This window comes from Saccopteryx bilineata, chromosome 6 (assembly GCF_036850765.1).
Source record: "Saccopteryx bilineata isolate mSacBil1 chromosome 6, mSacBil1_pri_phased_curated, whole genome shotgun sequence".
NCBI lineage: Eukaryota > Metazoa > Chordata > Mammalia > Chiroptera > Emballonuridae > Saccopteryx > Saccopteryx bilineata.
This window is the reverse complement of record NC_089495.1, coordinates 48,784,866-48,801,698: the sequence shown is the minus strand read 5'-3', so window position 1 is coordinate 48,801,698 and position 16,833 is coordinate 48,784,866. Positions and strand designations below refer to the sequence as shown.

At 35.4% G+C, this 16,833-nt stretch overlaps 1 protein-coding gene across 2 annotated transcripts in view; it reads left to right on the top strand.

Moving 5' to 3' along the window:
- PCCA (propionyl-CoA carboxylase subunit alpha) overlaps window positions 1-16,833 on the top strand; it is a 450,416-nt gene that overhangs the window by 290,387 nt on the left and 143,196 nt on the right. For both annotated transcript variants that reach the window (XM_066234359.1, XM_066234358.1), the window contains exon 19: window positions 7,824-7,926. In XM_066234359.1, the coding sequence (XP_066090456.1) occupies window positions 7,824-7,926 (103 nt within the window). The remainder of the gene's footprint in view (window positions 1-7,823; window positions 7,927-16,833) is intronic.

Sequence of the window (16,833 nt, the reverse complement as noted above, 5' to 3'; positions counted from 1 at the left end):
CTCATACATTCCTGAAGGAGATTTATGAGTAAAGTGTTACAAATCTGGAAGTAATTTGACAGGCCCTTGAAATGTAAGACACTACAACATGACCCAGCTATTTTATTCCTAGGTATCTACCCAAGGGAAGTGAAGTCATGTGTCCACACGAGTGTTGTATACAAATGTTCAGAGTGGCATTTTTCATAATAAGCGAACAGTGGTAACAACATTAATGCTCATGAAATATTTGGATGTATATAATAGTAAATAAAAACTTGTATCTTTATAGAATGGAATATTATTCATCAAAGGTAGTATTGATACTTTATACAACACGGATGAAATTTGAAAACATTATGCTAAATGAAATAAGGTAGTCACAATAGATCACAAATCTTATAATTCCATTTATAGGAAATGTCTATAAATAAGCAAATTGATAGAAATAGAGAGTACATTGGTAGTTGTACAGAGCTGCAGAGATTGGAGGGGAAATGTGAAGTGACTGCTAAAAGGTCCAAAGTTTCCCTTTTTGGGGATTATAAAAATATTTTAAAAATGCTTACAGTGATGGGTACAGTGTTCTGTGAACATACTAACAGTCATTGCATTGTATACTTCAGATGGGTTAAATTTATGATGTGAATTTATGTCAATGGGCTGTTTTCAGTTTTTTTTTAAGTTACGTATTGTAACTGTAAAAAGTTTATGCCATTTTTACAGGAACGAGGACTTCTCTCAGTTGTTTTAACTTTATATTACATTCAAAAGCAGGAAAGGAAAGAAAAGTGGGAAAAATACTGGATCACACATGTGGACCACTTCTACCTGCCAGTAACTCTTTATAGCTCTACTTGCAGGGGTCATTCATGTCACTAAGTTGAGAACAGTCATACAAACATATTTTATAATTATGAGAAGAGATATTCTTAAAGAAGTCTCCATCATTTTAGAAGATACAATGATGTCTCATTTTAATTCCTAAAATTTGAACTTCTAATATGCCATTAAGAAATAAATATAATTTATAATGTTAAGTGAAAGAAGCCAATCTAAGAAGGCTATATTTTGTGTTATTCTAGCTATATGACATCTGGAAAAGGCAAAACTATGGAGACAGTAAAGATCAATGGTTGTCAAGGATTTGGGGCTAGGGAGAGTGAGTTGAATAGGTAGAGCACAGGATTTTTAGGGCAGTGAATTTATTCTATGTGATATCTTAATGGTGGATACATGTCATGATGCATTTGTTCAAACTTGCGGAATGTATAGCACAAAGAGTAAACCATATATAAACTACAGGGCCTTAGTTAATAATATCATGTCAACATTGGCTCATCAATTGTAAGAAATGTATCCACTGATGCCAGATGTTAAGCACACTGTGTCAGGAGTGAGTCACCTCAGGATATATAGACATGTATAAATTTCCTATACTTCCTGCTCAGTTCTTCTGAAAACCTAAAACTGCTCAATAAAATTAGTAACATTAATTTTTTTAAAATGCTGAAGGTAAGATATTTTAAAGAAAATTAACAATGAGACATTTAAAAAAAATAAGCAAGCCATGGAAGGGGAGAAAATATTCACAATAAATAATTCTGACAAAGGCTTTCTATCCAAAATAAAGAACTCCCCCAAAGCAATAATAATTAAGTCAACATCCTAGTGAAAAATGGGCAAAAGCTTGAATACAGATAGCCAGTAAGCCCTAATGTTGTATAATGCGATGTGGTTTCCCAGCCACCAGCCTGCTAGAAGGAGAAAGATGGACACCACCAAAGGGTGGCAAGGATGTGGAGCAAATTCCATTGCTGGTGGGAGTACAGATTTGTTTTAATACTTTGGAAAACACTTTGGAAGTTTTTATAAAATTAAATATATGTTTATCCTACTGTTTAGATTCCTAGATTTTTTTACCCATGAGAAAACATATGTCCTCTAAAAAAGACTTGTACAAAGAATGTTTATAGTAGATTTTTTTCATAGCAGTCCCTAACTGGAATCAACCTGAACATCCTTCAGCTGAAGGATGAGCCGATTTTAGTGTGCTTGTACAATAGAGTACTCCCAAGCAATATGAACAGAACAGACTATTCAACCTGACTCGGCCTCAAGAACATTATACTGGTCAGAAAAAAAACATTCATTAGAGTACATATTTTTGGAGTCTGTCTTTGTGAAGCTTTAGTCTAATTGATAATTGAAAGGTAAATTGTGGAACTTAAGATTTGTGGCTTTCCCTGTGTGATAATTATATATTAATATTTAAAAAAAACAGGGTTGAAATACTAGAGGGGGACTTCAGATGTCATTGCAACAAATTATGACGACGATGATGATGATAAGTCTTATTTAGCATTTTTGTGCCGGGCACTAGTTCAAGCATTTAATTCCTTTTATCTCCTTTAATCAACATGTGAGTTAGGTATTTTTATTATCTTTGTCTTACTGATTAGGAAACTGAGGCACAAGGTGTACAGTCACATAGCTTTTGTGGTCAGTGATTGATCAGACACTAGGCCTGATAGGTGATGGCTATCCTGACCAGTTGTGCCCTAAGTTTAAACTGAGAACCTGATTGGTGGAGGAAGGAAAAAGAGTGCGCATAATATGAAAATACATAAGATTATGAGAACATTATTATTCATTTCTAGATTCAGTTGTTATTTCTGTAATTTTTTATGCTAATGACAATAAACGTGGGCATATTCCCCAACTCTTTCTAGGCACTATTTTGTGATACATGCTTTTCTACGAGGACTTATATATTCGAATGTACACATTTTAAATTGTGTATAGGCAGAATTCCATTCCTCCACTATGACAGTTTCTAGCTTTGAAGAGGTTCTCTGAAAATGCTGCTTTTATCTTTCTTCTGCAGTGATAAACTTGAATGTTGGAGTGTTGTTAAGTTCTCACATAATAAGGCTTAGATTTTTGTTTGGTTTGGCAGTAGACTTCTGTTTAAAATTCCTTTTATCTGTTCATTCCATGCTTTTTATATTCATTTTGATAGCTGATGGCTCTGTGAAGAGTTTTATATGAATTTATTGCACTAATAAAACTTGTATTTGTGACTCTTCCTCCATCCCTACTTGCTTAAAAAATGGATTTTTAAGGGAATTGATTAATTTTTGTCTTTAGATTTTTTTTCCTGGAGGAAATAAGAAACAATTCCTATGCTGGATCTAAAGTTTCATTAAAATTGCTTATGCCCTGTCTCAGGCATTTAAAGTGGGCCATCTGTCTAAACATCTCTCTCTTTTTTTTTTCTGATCATTTCCTCGACTTATTCATGAGCCATGGGAGGGCTCCTTTGTAGTCTCCATGTCGCTGGTTCTGTCTACCCACACTGAATACATCTATGTGCTTGCATAACATATCTTTTCACCGTGCTGGAAATTCTCTGAACTTGGTTCAGATGAATGGCCCACTTTTCTGAAGGCCTTTTTCTTCCTGCAAAGATTTGTATGCAGAAGCTGACCTCTGCGGCTATGGAATGCAGCATATTATTCTTGATCATTTTACAGACCACCCACTGGGAAAGTTATGATGAAGGATTGCTTAATGATTCTTTGACCACTAACATTGTTTTAACTCAGTATTTCACTCCTAAATAGGTAATGGCACAGTTGAGAACCAGCTTTTCTGAGTGTCTGATAATGTGGTTTTGAGATGCTAATAATCCCTCCTAACTAAAGATGCTGTTAGTATGTTTACATAAAATCTGTTTTAAAAAGAATGACATGTAATAGCAATGTATTTGAGTTAGTGTTATGTGTACTTTTTTTTATTAAAATATCTCAGTAAGCTAAATGTGTGTTAGCATTAACATTTGTGACAATCAACAGACAGTTTTTGTCATAAAATATAGAAATTTTTGGTTTTATTGAGCATAGTCATTCTGGCTGGCTGATGATAATCAAAGCAGACAGGTCTGGGTAAGAGCTATTATTTGGCTTGCTTTGTGAGTAGCTATTTATGTGAATTTCTTTTTACTGTTTTTTTTGGGGGGGGTTGTTTGTGCTTTGAAGTAGTAGCTTGAATTATATTAGCTTTGCAGGTAACTAATAAGCTGTACAGATGAAATTTTGGATCAGATGTAGCTGCTTTCACTTAGACACATACTCATTGAAGGCAGCTGTTTTCTGTGATGAGATGAGTGAAACTCCAAGAGTTTTGCCGCCCCCCCCCAAGAGAGTCATTTATAGAAATCTTCTCTCAGACTATTTTGGATTTAGTGGATAAATGCGATCTTTTTTTTTAAATTTAAAATATAACTCTAGATAATTATTACCATTAACACGGTTATGCTGGTAGAATTGGTATCAGTAATTCTTAATGTAGCTTCAATAAATCTACACAAATAGAACACATGTACTTTTAGGTTGGTATGTCTATTTATTTATAGTTTATTTCTTCGGCAGAGCTCACTGATATTTGTATTGAGCACGTGTACTCAATCCCATCCATTTTATTTAACAACAAAACGACTTGGAAACTTTCTTTTACATGAAGCCAGAAGGAATCTGAGCGGATTTTGTTTGTGGAAGAGCGACTTCTTAAAGAGATTCCACATTGACCGTCTTTTCCTGGTATTTCAGGTTTTGCTTTCACAGTGAAACTTCCTTCCTATATCCTACTTAACATATCCCCATAAAAGAAATTTTTAGGAAAGTGTCACTTCAGGGATTATGTGCTGAGAAGAAACAATGGCTTGCCCCTATCATCTCCCCAACTTTGCTCTGATCCATAATTTACAATTGTAGAAATTTTGACTCAAAAGGATTAACTGAGTTCCTCGGGACATTGCTAGCAAGAGAATAAGATGAGACCTCAACATTTTAACTCAAAAGAGCCTGTGCTGCAAGTTCCCTCTTGGGGCAGGTCATAACATATACGAAACAGATGTGGATCATAATAAAAGAATGGAAAAATAAATAGTAGTTAGGGTTCTGAAGAGAGGCAACTATATCTCCCCACCATCTGCAAGATTGCTTTCTGTGGGAAAATGCGTTTTGGGTTCGAACAGGATGTCAGGATCAACAGTTTCCCTGCTCCTCTGGAGACAGAGGCTTCTTGCATAACTAAAATTGGTCTTCACATTTATTTGAGAGAGTTCCCTCCATTGGGCCATTAAACTCTGAAAATATTAAGCCTATAATATAATATAGGTTAAGTGGAAGGAAAGGCACTGAAATTTGTACTATAATTAGGGAACAGTTTATGAGAGAGAGAATATTCTTCTTGAAAAAATCTTTTAGTTTGAGAAACAGAGAGAAGGAATTCGGTTTCTTTGAAGGGATTTCAGGTCTGAGGTAAAACAAGAGTATAAGACCTAGAGTAGGGACTGATCATAATAATAAAAATTAATGCTTCTTGAATTGAATCCACCATAATCACTATGGTGCAGATACTGTGATTATCTTAAATTTACAGATAAGGAAATTGCAACTTGAATAGTTTGCTCAAGGTCAAACTAATTAATGGCAAACTGGAAGTCACCGGAGTCTGAGTTTGTAACCACTGTTCTTATTTGTCTTGTTCATCTTAGCTTGGCTGGGTTTGGTTTGTCAAGCAATTGAAGCACTTGGCTCAACCAAGTCAGAGAATAATCAGAAGTAAAAATGGATACAAAGAATGGGGTCTTATTTTTAAAGAACTTGAATGGTAGGTAAGATAAGATTTAACCTGATGTGAAGTAGAAAATCTTGGAACAATCTAGATTAGGGAGTATAGTCATTTTTGATAATTATCCCAATTATGGAGGATAGCAAAGATTTGAGAATGCTATGTTGCACTGCAATCTAGCTGTGAGGGTATTGTATTTCTGTCATCACAATACCCATGAGTGTCAGGGTGTTAACCTCAGTTGAAGGTGACAAAGTAAAGTCTAGTGAGGTCATTTGCATAGTCTAAGAGCAGCCAGGTTGTGATCTGGAGCTCCAGGTTCATTCTCCTTCAGTGGCTCATGCTGTGTCCATTGGGTGACACGCTGTCCTGTGAAGTGCTTGGCACATGCTAGTTGCTTCTCAAATTCTTCCCTATTTCTCCTCTTACCCCAACCTATTTTTCTGGACCCTGTGCTGGGGGCAGGATATATATAAATAAGGCATGATCTTGGTCTTTGAGAAGCTCACAGGTCAACAGGGGAGACAGACATAAACTAACAAATGTCCCATGGAATAGAGTGTGAATACAGAGGTGGAGCTGGAGCACCCAAGGACTCTCCTGCCCTCCTCTCTGTGCTGCGCCTTCCTCTCCCTCCTCCCCTCCCTGTGCTCCCCTGCTGTTCTTTGCAGCTCTCAGGCATGTAGCTCTCTCTTCTGAAACCATCCTCTTCAAGTTACCAAACAGAATCTTCCAGGCCTACAGTGTGCATTACTATTGATTTGTTGATGCATTTTACTTTAATTTTTACTTCTATATTATTTAAAACATTTCTTCATCTTCAGGAAATACATCAAGAAGTAGTGGGCTGAATACACATTCACCTAAATGATTAATTATCCTCCATTAGACATTATGTCTAGAAGTGATTTTATTCAAAGTTTTTGTGATTATGACTCTTTAAAAGAATTGAATATGCAGCCCTGGCCGGCTAGCTCAGCAGTAGAGCGTTGGCCTGGCATGTGGAATTCCCAGGTTCGATTCCCAGCCAGGGCACACAGAAGAGGCGCCCATCTGCCTCTCCACTCTTCCCTCTCTACTTTCTCTCTCTTTCTTCCCCTCCCGCCGCCAAGGCTCCATTGGAGCAAAGTTGGCCTGGGCACTGAGGATGGCTCCATGGCCTCCGCCTCTGGTGCTAGAAGGGCTCCGATTGCAGCAGAGCAATGCCCCAGAGGGTCAGAGAGAGCATTGCCCCCTAGTGGGCATGCTGGATGGATTCCGGTTGGGTGCATGCAGGACTCTGTCTCTGCCTCCCTGCTTCTCACTTCAGAAAAAAAAATTGAATATGCAGAGAGAATCCTTTTGAAATCGGTGGTGGGGCATTTAAATTAAAACATAACCTGCAACAGTTTTGAGAACTATAACTTAAGTCAAACTTTTGATACTACATATTTAGTGTTTAGTATATATTACATCACAACTATCACTAATGTAAACAGGCCATACTTAAATTAGTTTAATTCCGAAATCATTCAAATTTTGTAAATTTAAAAAAATGTGTGGAATATTTGTATTCTAAAAATGCTTTTGTCTTTGGTTGCTTCATCCAATTTTTCTGGACCATATGATATTGATCATACATAAGAAAAAACCTGTGTATTAAGGCCAGCATTGTTGATACTGTATTCTTATCAAAACAAAGGAAACTTTTGGAGGTAATGGAAATGTATATTATATGGATTGTGGTGATGATCAATGAGTGAATAAATCCAAACTCACCAAGTTGAATATGTTAATTATGTGCAGTTTTTTTGCAAACCCAATAGAAATAAGAAAAGACTAGTATTGTAAATTAAAAAGAAAACATTCTTGGTCAGTAACCAAATATTAACCAAATATTAAAAAGACATTAATATTGATTGCTTGAGTAAGGTTAATATTTGAAGGACTGTCACAAATAAAGCAATTCAAATTCATAGAACAGATGATGGTACTTGGAGTAGATGATGGTACCGCCATTATCCCAGAAGGACTGCTGTTGCCCTTGGAGTGTCTGTGTGTGTGTTTTAATCTCTCTAGTTTCTTTCAATGATATAACCTTTTAAAATAAAATGTTCTGAAATGCAGTCTTGGGCATTTTTACTCTGTACACTTAATGTCAAAAGAAGATAAATTTACCGAGAGAGAAAAATTGAAATTATGAACTGTTTTTTTTCTTTCTACTTCAGAGTGCCTATTGTTAAACCTCAAGTGACTAACTGGGAGCTTTCAGTAAAATTGAATGAGGAAGTTCATAATGTTGTAGCATCAAACAGTGGGACAACGTTCTCTGTAAGTTTTCTTTCTTTTATATGGAGATAATCTTGAAATTATCTATGAATATTTAAAACAATTTTTAACTTCTTCAGCGACTGTTATGTTTTGAATCTATAACATAGCTATGTATTTGTTTCATCTTCTTTAGGAAGCTGAATGTACATGGAAATTTTTGTTCTCTTATATTAATTAGGAAATATAGTTCTAGAATCAGTCACATTCTAAACCTATTTCCTGATACCTGTTTCATTTTTTTGGTTGTTGTTATTGAGATACTTTTGGCTTTGTAATAGAAAAGAGCATCTTTAATTATAATTCAAAACGTACAATAACTGTGGTAGGTAAGGATTCTTAAAACAGTAATCTGAAGCCTCATATAACATTTTCTTGAGATTCTTGTTGTGAGACATTATTCAGGCTAAATTTATCTTATGATACATTCTTTTTGTTTTGAAGAACTTAAAACCCTTGGATAATATCCGTTACAAAACTGCTTTAGTTAATTGTCTGTACTGAACATTGTTACAATAAGATTTAGTGTTTGCAGTGGTTATGAATAACATGCTTAAATTATATTGTTTGAGATTGCCAGAAAATGGCATGAAGAGTCATTATTTTAATTTGTGTCCTTTTTTAGTTTCAACACGAACCCAGAAAGTACTCTATAGTTAGAATAATAAATATTATTTTAATTTACATTTCTTCTCTCATGGCTAAGTTGCATTGAAATGTCATTTTGTTTTGCAGAAAAACTTTTTTTTATCAGAAGATTTAAACAGGATATGAAAAGCAAAATAGTAAGACCTGCTGAGGTTTTAGGTACATGGCAGCTTCTTGATCCAGCTAGAAAATGCCAGAAGTCAAGAGTTAATGAGAATTCATTTATTCCGTAGATACTTATAATATGCCGGCTGTGTGTTAGATAAGGACTAAGCTGCTACAGTGGAGAAACTGACGTTCTTATGTGGTAGAATCACAAGTAAATGTGATTACTTCATGAATGAAGGATAGTGTCCTTGGTTGTCTTTCAATTTTGTGACTCATTCTATATGCCCAAATTGCTAAAGCATTTGTTACTGAAAGATGTTTTACTCAACTCTCTTAAAATGAAAGCTATGATGGAAGTTAACCAGTTGTCTTATGTAATTTGTGATGAACTTATGTGATTCTTTACATTCCTCATTTCTGTGTGATTCTTTTAAAGAATAGTTTGGTAACTGAGCAGTTAACTATACATCAGGTTGAGTAGCAAATGATATGTATTGCATAGCAGAAAGTATTAATATTATTATGTAGCATTTTCCTGGGGGAAGGTTAACTTTACAGAAATGTAGACTTCAGCATAATTTTTAGTTCTGTCTTGAGTCACTGCTGTAGTGGTAATCTGATACCCCATACTACACTGTTCTAAGCAGTGCCTTGCCTTAATAAGAAAACTACCAGAGTTGCATAGAACTGTTGTTTCTCCTGCTTGTTTGGATTCCGTGTTGGAAAACTGCAGGCCATTGGCCTGACAGCTCAGGTGGTGTCTTTGATTTTTTGCCTTCTGTTTCACTTTTTAGCTCATAAGGAAAGTAGGGCTGTTTAAAAATCATCAAATTTAATGTATTAAGAATTCCCCTGAAAAATATCCACCTTGTTATGTAGTATCAAAAACTACTCATTATTATTGACTTAGCTACTATCAGAAGCATCAGACTAAATGAGCAGAGAGTAGTCCTGATAGTATATTCCTTTTTTCGTAAGAATATTTATATTGGGCTTCATTTGACATCAATATTATAAAAGGAGTAAAGTTGAATTGTGTGGAGTAAAGGTTCAGTGATGTGACGATTTTAATAGTATGGAAGCCCTGCTTTTAGGGCCTCAGAGGGGAGAGCTATAACTATTTACTTGGTTTTCTAGATCACTTACTGCCCCATCAAGAAAAAATGAATTAGCCTAGAGATAAACGTCTAGGTTAATGACCTCAGAGGTGGTACTGGCAGAGTCATAATTGCTAAGCCCACAACAATATTTCTGGTACCCCACATTTTCACACTTATACACTGGATACTATAATAAACTAGGAACTACAAAATGTTGCTGAAAGCATTAAAGAAGACCCAAATAAATGGAAAGCCATTTTATGTTCATGGATTGGAAAACTTAATGTTGTTATGATCTCAGTACTACCCAAACCGTCTATAGGTTCTAAGCAGTCCTTATCAAAATCTCAGCAGAGTTTTGGAGAAATAGAAAAATCCATCTAGTGATTCATATTGAATCTCAAGGGACCCCAAATAGCCAAAAGAATTTTGGAAAAAATAAAAAGAACAAAGTTTGAGAGTTTACGCTTTCCAATTTCAAAACTTATAGTAAAACTACAGTAATTAAAGCAGTGTTGTACTGGCAGACACATAGACCAGTGGAATAGACTTGAAAGCCCAGAAATAAACCCTTGCTTATATGGTGAAATGAACATGATAGGAGTGTCAAAACCATTCAGTGGGAATGGACAGCCTTTTCTAAAAATGGTACTAGGAGAGGGGAGTTTTGAGAATGGGTGAAAGAGGTAGAAGGAGTAAGCAAAAATTGATGGATGGATGGATGGATGGATGGATGGGTGGATGGATGGATGGTTGGGTGAATGGATGGATGGATGGATGGATGGATGGAGAGATAGATAAAACAACAAAAAAGTGAAGTTGGGCCCCACCTTAAAGCATATGTAAAAATAACCAAACATTTATTAAAGACATAAATGTAAGGACTAGAGCTATAAAACTCTTACAAGAAAACACAGGAAAAGTCAGATGACACTGGATTGTATGATCATTTCTTGAATATGACATAAAATCACAGTAAAAAATATTTAAAGGTAAATTAGACTACTTCAGAATGTAAAACTTTTGTGCATCAAAGGATACAATGAACAGAGTGAAAATGCAGTCCACGGAATAGGGGAAAATATGTGTATATATGTGACAAGGAATATTATCCAGAATATGTAAAGGATTCCAACAACTCAAGAGGAAAACAAACATACAACCTAACTTAAAAATGGGTAAAGGATTTGAATAGGCATTTCTCCAAAGAAGATAGATAAACAAATTGCCAATAAGTACATGCAAAAATGTTCAACATTACTAATAATTAGCAAAATGCAAATCAAAATCATAACTGGATATTACCTCACAGCCCTTAGTGTGACTACTATCAGACAACCTCCAGAAAATAATGTGTTGGTGATGATGTGGAGAAATTGGAGTCCCTGTGTACAGTTGATTGGGGTGTGATATGGTGCAGCTGCTGTGGGAAAAAAGTGAATTTTCAAAAAATTATCCTTAGAATCACCACTGCTGAATATTTATTAAAAAAAAAAAAAGGAAGCAGGGTCTTGAAGTGATATTTGCACACCCATATTCAGCAACATTATTCACGATAGACAGATGGAAGCAACCCCCATGTCCACTGATAAATGAGTCGATAAACAAAATTGATATATACATACAATGGAATATTATTCGGCCTTGAGAAAGGAAGAAATTGCAGACATGTGCTACAACATGGATGAACCTTGATGACATTATATTAAGTGAAATGAGCCAGGCACAAAGGATAACTATGACTCCAACTCATGCAGTCCCCAGAGTAGTCAAATTCATAGACAGAAAATAGAAGGGTGGTTGCCAGGAGCTGGGAGGAGTGGGGGATGGCAGTGGGTTTCTACTGTTAGTGCCCCAGAAATTTCATGCTGCTCCACAAAAGAGTTCATCACGCTGATGTTTATAATCTTCATACGATATCAGGGTGGTTAATGCTTTCATGGTCGGGCACAAAATTTCCAGGGATTGGCACTAGTCCACACACTGGTAGTTGAAAACCACTGGAAAGGATATAGAGTTTCAGTTTTGCAGGTTAAAAAGAATTCTGGAAATGTATTGGTGGTGGTGGTAGCAGGTAGCACAATATATGTATGTATATTTAATACCACTGAACTGTACACTTAAAAATGGCTGAGATGGTTAGTTTTATGCTATGTAAAAATTTAAAATATACACAAACCAATGCAAATTAGTATTTATAATGAGACATTAAAAAGTAAGGAGGATAGCCTGACCTCTGGTGGCGCAGTGGATAAAGCATCGACCTGGGAACACTGAGATTGCCGGTTCAAAACCCTGCACTTATCTGGTCAAGGCATATATGGGAGTTGATGCTTTCTGCTCCTCCCCCCTTTCTCTCTGTCTCTCTCCCTCCCTCCTCTCTAAAATGAATAAATTAAAAAAATAAAATAAATTTAAAAATTAAAATAAAAAAAAGTAAGGAGGATAAAGCTTTTGAGAAACAAAACATGATAGAATTAAGTTAAGAAGTAGAAGAAGAGGTGTAGTAGTTTATGTGTTTTAAGTGTTCTGATCTGAATGCAAGTGTTAGAATGAATACATTAAGATTTAATTAAGAAGTAGAAAACTTAGTAAACATGAAGTGAAATATTTAGCTTATGAAAATGATAAATTGTAAAGTATCAAAAACAGATTTTTGTTTATATTATTTTTACAATTCCCTTTTAGATTTCCGAGAAGACATCCATTTCTCTTTTATTCTGCATAATGTGAAACTGGTCAAAACAGTTTATGATAAAGGAAAAGATTAACGTATTAGGTAAAGGTGAGAAAGGACTAAATTCATGTTATAGACAATTCACTTCAAAGAAAATGTCAGAGTACTCTTTTGTGTGTGTGTGACAGAGACAGAGAGAGGAGGGACAGACAGGCAGAAGGGAGAGAGATGAGAAGCATCAATTCTTTGTTGTGTCTCCTTAGTCTCATTAGTTGTTCATTGATTGCTTTATCATATGTTCCTTGACTGGGGGGAGGGGGCTATAGCAGAGCGAGTGACCCCTTGTTCAAACCAGCAACCTTGGGCTCAAGCCAGCGACCTTGGGCTTCAAGCCAGCGACCTTGGGCTCAAGCCAGTGACTATAGGGTCATGCCTATGATCCCACGCTCAAGCCAGAGACCCTGTGCTCAAGCTGGTGAGCCCCTGCTCAAGCCAGCGACCTTGTGGTTTTGAACCTGGGTCCTCTGTGTCCCAGTCCGATGCTCTATCCACTGCGCCACCTGGTCAGGCAGAGTACTCTTGAAGAAAATTAGCTTAGGAATTCAGCCTTCCTGAAGACGGGAAAATGAGCACTATACTGGCACTTAAAATATTTTTTGCCTGATATTTCATGTTAATTACTAATAAACTAAAAAACACTTATGGATGATCCTAGGTATTATTTATCACATACATCGAGCCACTTACAGAAATTTTTCTAAAGATCTTGTTTACTTCTTAAGAATAACCAGAATCCTTAGACTATTGAATTTTGACATACCAATGTAATTTTTGTGCCAATGGTTAAAAAGAAAACACTAAATTATCAAAAGTAACATTTAGTATGGTCAAGGAAAGTAATTTTTTAAATTTAGTTTAATTTATTGTGTTTACATAGATTCTAGTGTTGCTCAAGGAAATTAATTTTTTTATTGTTTTAAAAACTTTTCACTGTTTATTTTCCTAAAGAGATTTTATTCTTTTCCTCTTTAAAGAAAGATGAAAGCCTAATTTTTTGATAGTCATAAAACTTTCGTGTAGTTTTAGATTACATAGTCTTTTCATTCTTCCAATTTCAAGTAACTTATGTGTTGATAAAATTTACACTGAAAGTTAAATGGTAGATATCCACTTTTGGAACAAACAGTTCTGTTCAGCATACTGCTATCATTGATGAAAATCACTGTTGGCAAATGGCATGATGTATGTAGAAAGTCCTTAAAAATTTACTAAGAAGCTATTATAATTAATAAATAGCTTTAGCAAGGGTTCAGGATGCACAATAAAAAAATAAGTAAATAATTAGTTGTGTTATTATTCACTTCCAATGAAAAATCCAAAAATAAAGTTACTAAAATTTTGTTAACAGGAGCATCAAAAGAATAAAATACTTAGAATAAATTTAACAAAAGAAGTGTAAACCTCGTCCTGGGAAAACTACAAATTCTTGAAAAAAATTAAAATTCAAATAAAGAGAAAGTATCTCACATTCATAAATTAAAAAACTTAATACTATTAAGATGGCATTACTTCTTTAATTGGTATACAGATTCTGTGCAGTTCTTATCAGAACCCAAACTTTATTTTTGTCAGAAATTGATAAGCTAATACTAAAATTTATATGGAAACTTAAGGGATCCAGAATAGCCAAAGTAATCTTGAATAAAGGAACAAAGTTAGAGAGCTCAGGGCCAGGATAGTGAAAACTATCTAGAAACTAAAGAACAAACTTAGAGAACTCACCTTTACCCTTTCAAAACTTACTACTGAACTATCCGGTAATGAAAACAGTGTAGTACTTGCATGAGATAAGCATAAGGAGTGTCAATAAAATCGAGAATCCAGAAAAAACCCCATGATTGTATGGTCTAGTGATTTTTCACAGATAAATCAGTGAAGGTAAGAATAGTCTTATCAACAACTGTTGGTGGAACAACTGGGTAGCCACATGTAAAAGAATAAAGTTGGATCCCTACCTCATGTTGCGTTTATGAACCAAAATTTCCCCCCAAAGATTTAAATGTAAGAGGTAAAGCAATAAAACTCTCACAAGAAGTTATAGTGTGTTGAAAAATTAGATATCTTCTAAGATAAATAACTTTAATTTCTTATTATGGAAGTATATGCTTCCTTAATTTTATTATTGTTTTCCATAAACAGTAGAGTGAGAAAAGGATTTCCCTTGTTGTTCTAGTTGCATTGTTTTTTTTTCTGATACTTATTTTAGCTTATTCAAAGTTAGTTTCATAAAGCAGCAAATTACTTTGTTCTATTTTATTAAATATGTGCCTTACCTGGGCCCTGTGGAAAGTACTTTATAAACATTATCTCTAAATGGGATAGTAGTAACCTGGATGGGAGATGTTACTAGCCCCAGTGTACTGATGAGTTTGGAAATTGAGGTTCAGCAAGACTTAGTAAGAGAGCTGAAGTCACACAGTTTGTAAGTATAAAATCTACGATTAACCCAGGTTAGTGTGATTCTAAGTCCCATGAACTAGTTAGTACCTCTTTGTATCTAACTTTGCAAAGTAATTTTGTTAGGCAAATTCTGAGAAATATTCGCACTGTTGTGAAAAATTAGCTCTGCTAGACTGTGGATAAATCATTGTTAATACAGGGAATAATACACATATTTCTAACCAGAATACTTTTGTTACATGATAAAAAGAATTTTTTTTGTGATACTTTGGAAGTTAAGGTTCCTGTTGTACAATTTAGTGGAATCATGTAAGAACATGAATAAATCACAAAAATGTAAGCAATATTATGTACACAATGTACCCACTTTGAAAAAGTACACAATTCAAGTTAAGAGTAGTTGTTAGAAAGCATTTTTACTATCTTATTACCGGTTGTAGATGTTAATATATTTTTCAAATTGGTGTTAAAATTCAAAATACTAATTTTTAGCAGTGATTTTACAGTTTTACACAACTAATTTTTAAGAGCAATACGAGGTTTGAAATAGATAAGATTTTGCATCTAAAAGTTTGTGCTTTTGGCCCTGGCCGGTTGGCTCAGCGGTAGAGCGTCGGCCTGGCGTGCGGGGGACCCAGGTTCGATTCCCGGCCAGGGCACATAGGAGAAGCGCCCATTTGCTTCTCACCCCCCCCCTCGTCCTTCCTCTCTGTCTCTCTCTTCCCCTCCCGCAGCCAAGGCTCCATTGGAGCAAAGATGGCCCGGGCGCGGGGGTGGCTCCTTGGCCTCTGCCCCAGGCGCTAGAGTGGCTCTGGTTGGGGCAGAGTGTCGCCCCTGGTGGGCATGCTGGGTGGATCCCGGTTGGGCTCATGTGGGAGTCTGTCTGACTGTGTCTCCCTGTTTCCAGCTTCAGAAAAATACCAAAAAAAAAAAAAAAAAAAAAAGTTTGTGCTTTCATTTTGTTTTCTTAATGTATTTGTTTTGTTGGAGGTAAAATTGTCTCCTCTTTAGAGGCCTGTGGTGGAGGGAAGGGACTGTTTTGTTGTATTCATTTCATTGAAATTGCCACTTTATATTTTTCATTCTAGAGAAAGAATATGGTGATAAACATAAGAATGAAAAAAATAATTACATATGGGTACATAATAAATAATTATATATGCATTGTTTGAAGTTTTCTTTCTCAAATGTAGCCAACCCTTTCTCATTTGTTCTGTTCCGTGTATTTTGTTCTAGATTTCTTAACTAAGAAAACATTGTTTTCATATTTAGAGAGCACTTTGAAAATGTGGTTTTAAGTAGAGCTATATAAGGAGTCTTGCATAACATTTCCTAAAGATGAAGAATTAAATGTCCCTGGCCGGATAGTTCAATGGAGTGGAGCCTCGTCCCAATGTGCCACAGTTGGCAGGTTTGATCCCCGGTAAGGGCACATGCAGGACTCAGCCAATGAATGCATGGGTAGGTGGGACAATAAACCGATGTTTTCTCTCCCCTTTCCTCTCTCTCTCTAAAATCAATACATTTGGAAAAAAATTAAATGAACTTAGCGTATACCAACAAATAATCTCATGTACCAAATAACATTTTCTTTGTTTTCAAATATTAATGTAAACAATCTTAAATGTATTTCTAATATAAGTTTATATCTGCATTTTACATCATAATCTCTGGGGTTTTTTTTGTCTTGTTTGTGGAGAGTAATGCTAAATCATGTAGTTACTGGAAATTTTATAAGGGCTGGTAAGAATCAGGATGGTTTTTTTTTTTTTTTAAAGATTTCATTTATTGACTTTACAGAGAGTAGGAGACAAGAATCCTCTCCCCCTCACTGTTCTTTTGCCTCTATAGTCACTTTTTAGAATAGACTCTTATTCTTGGCCCTGGCCGGTTGGCTCAGTGGTAGAGCGTCGGCCT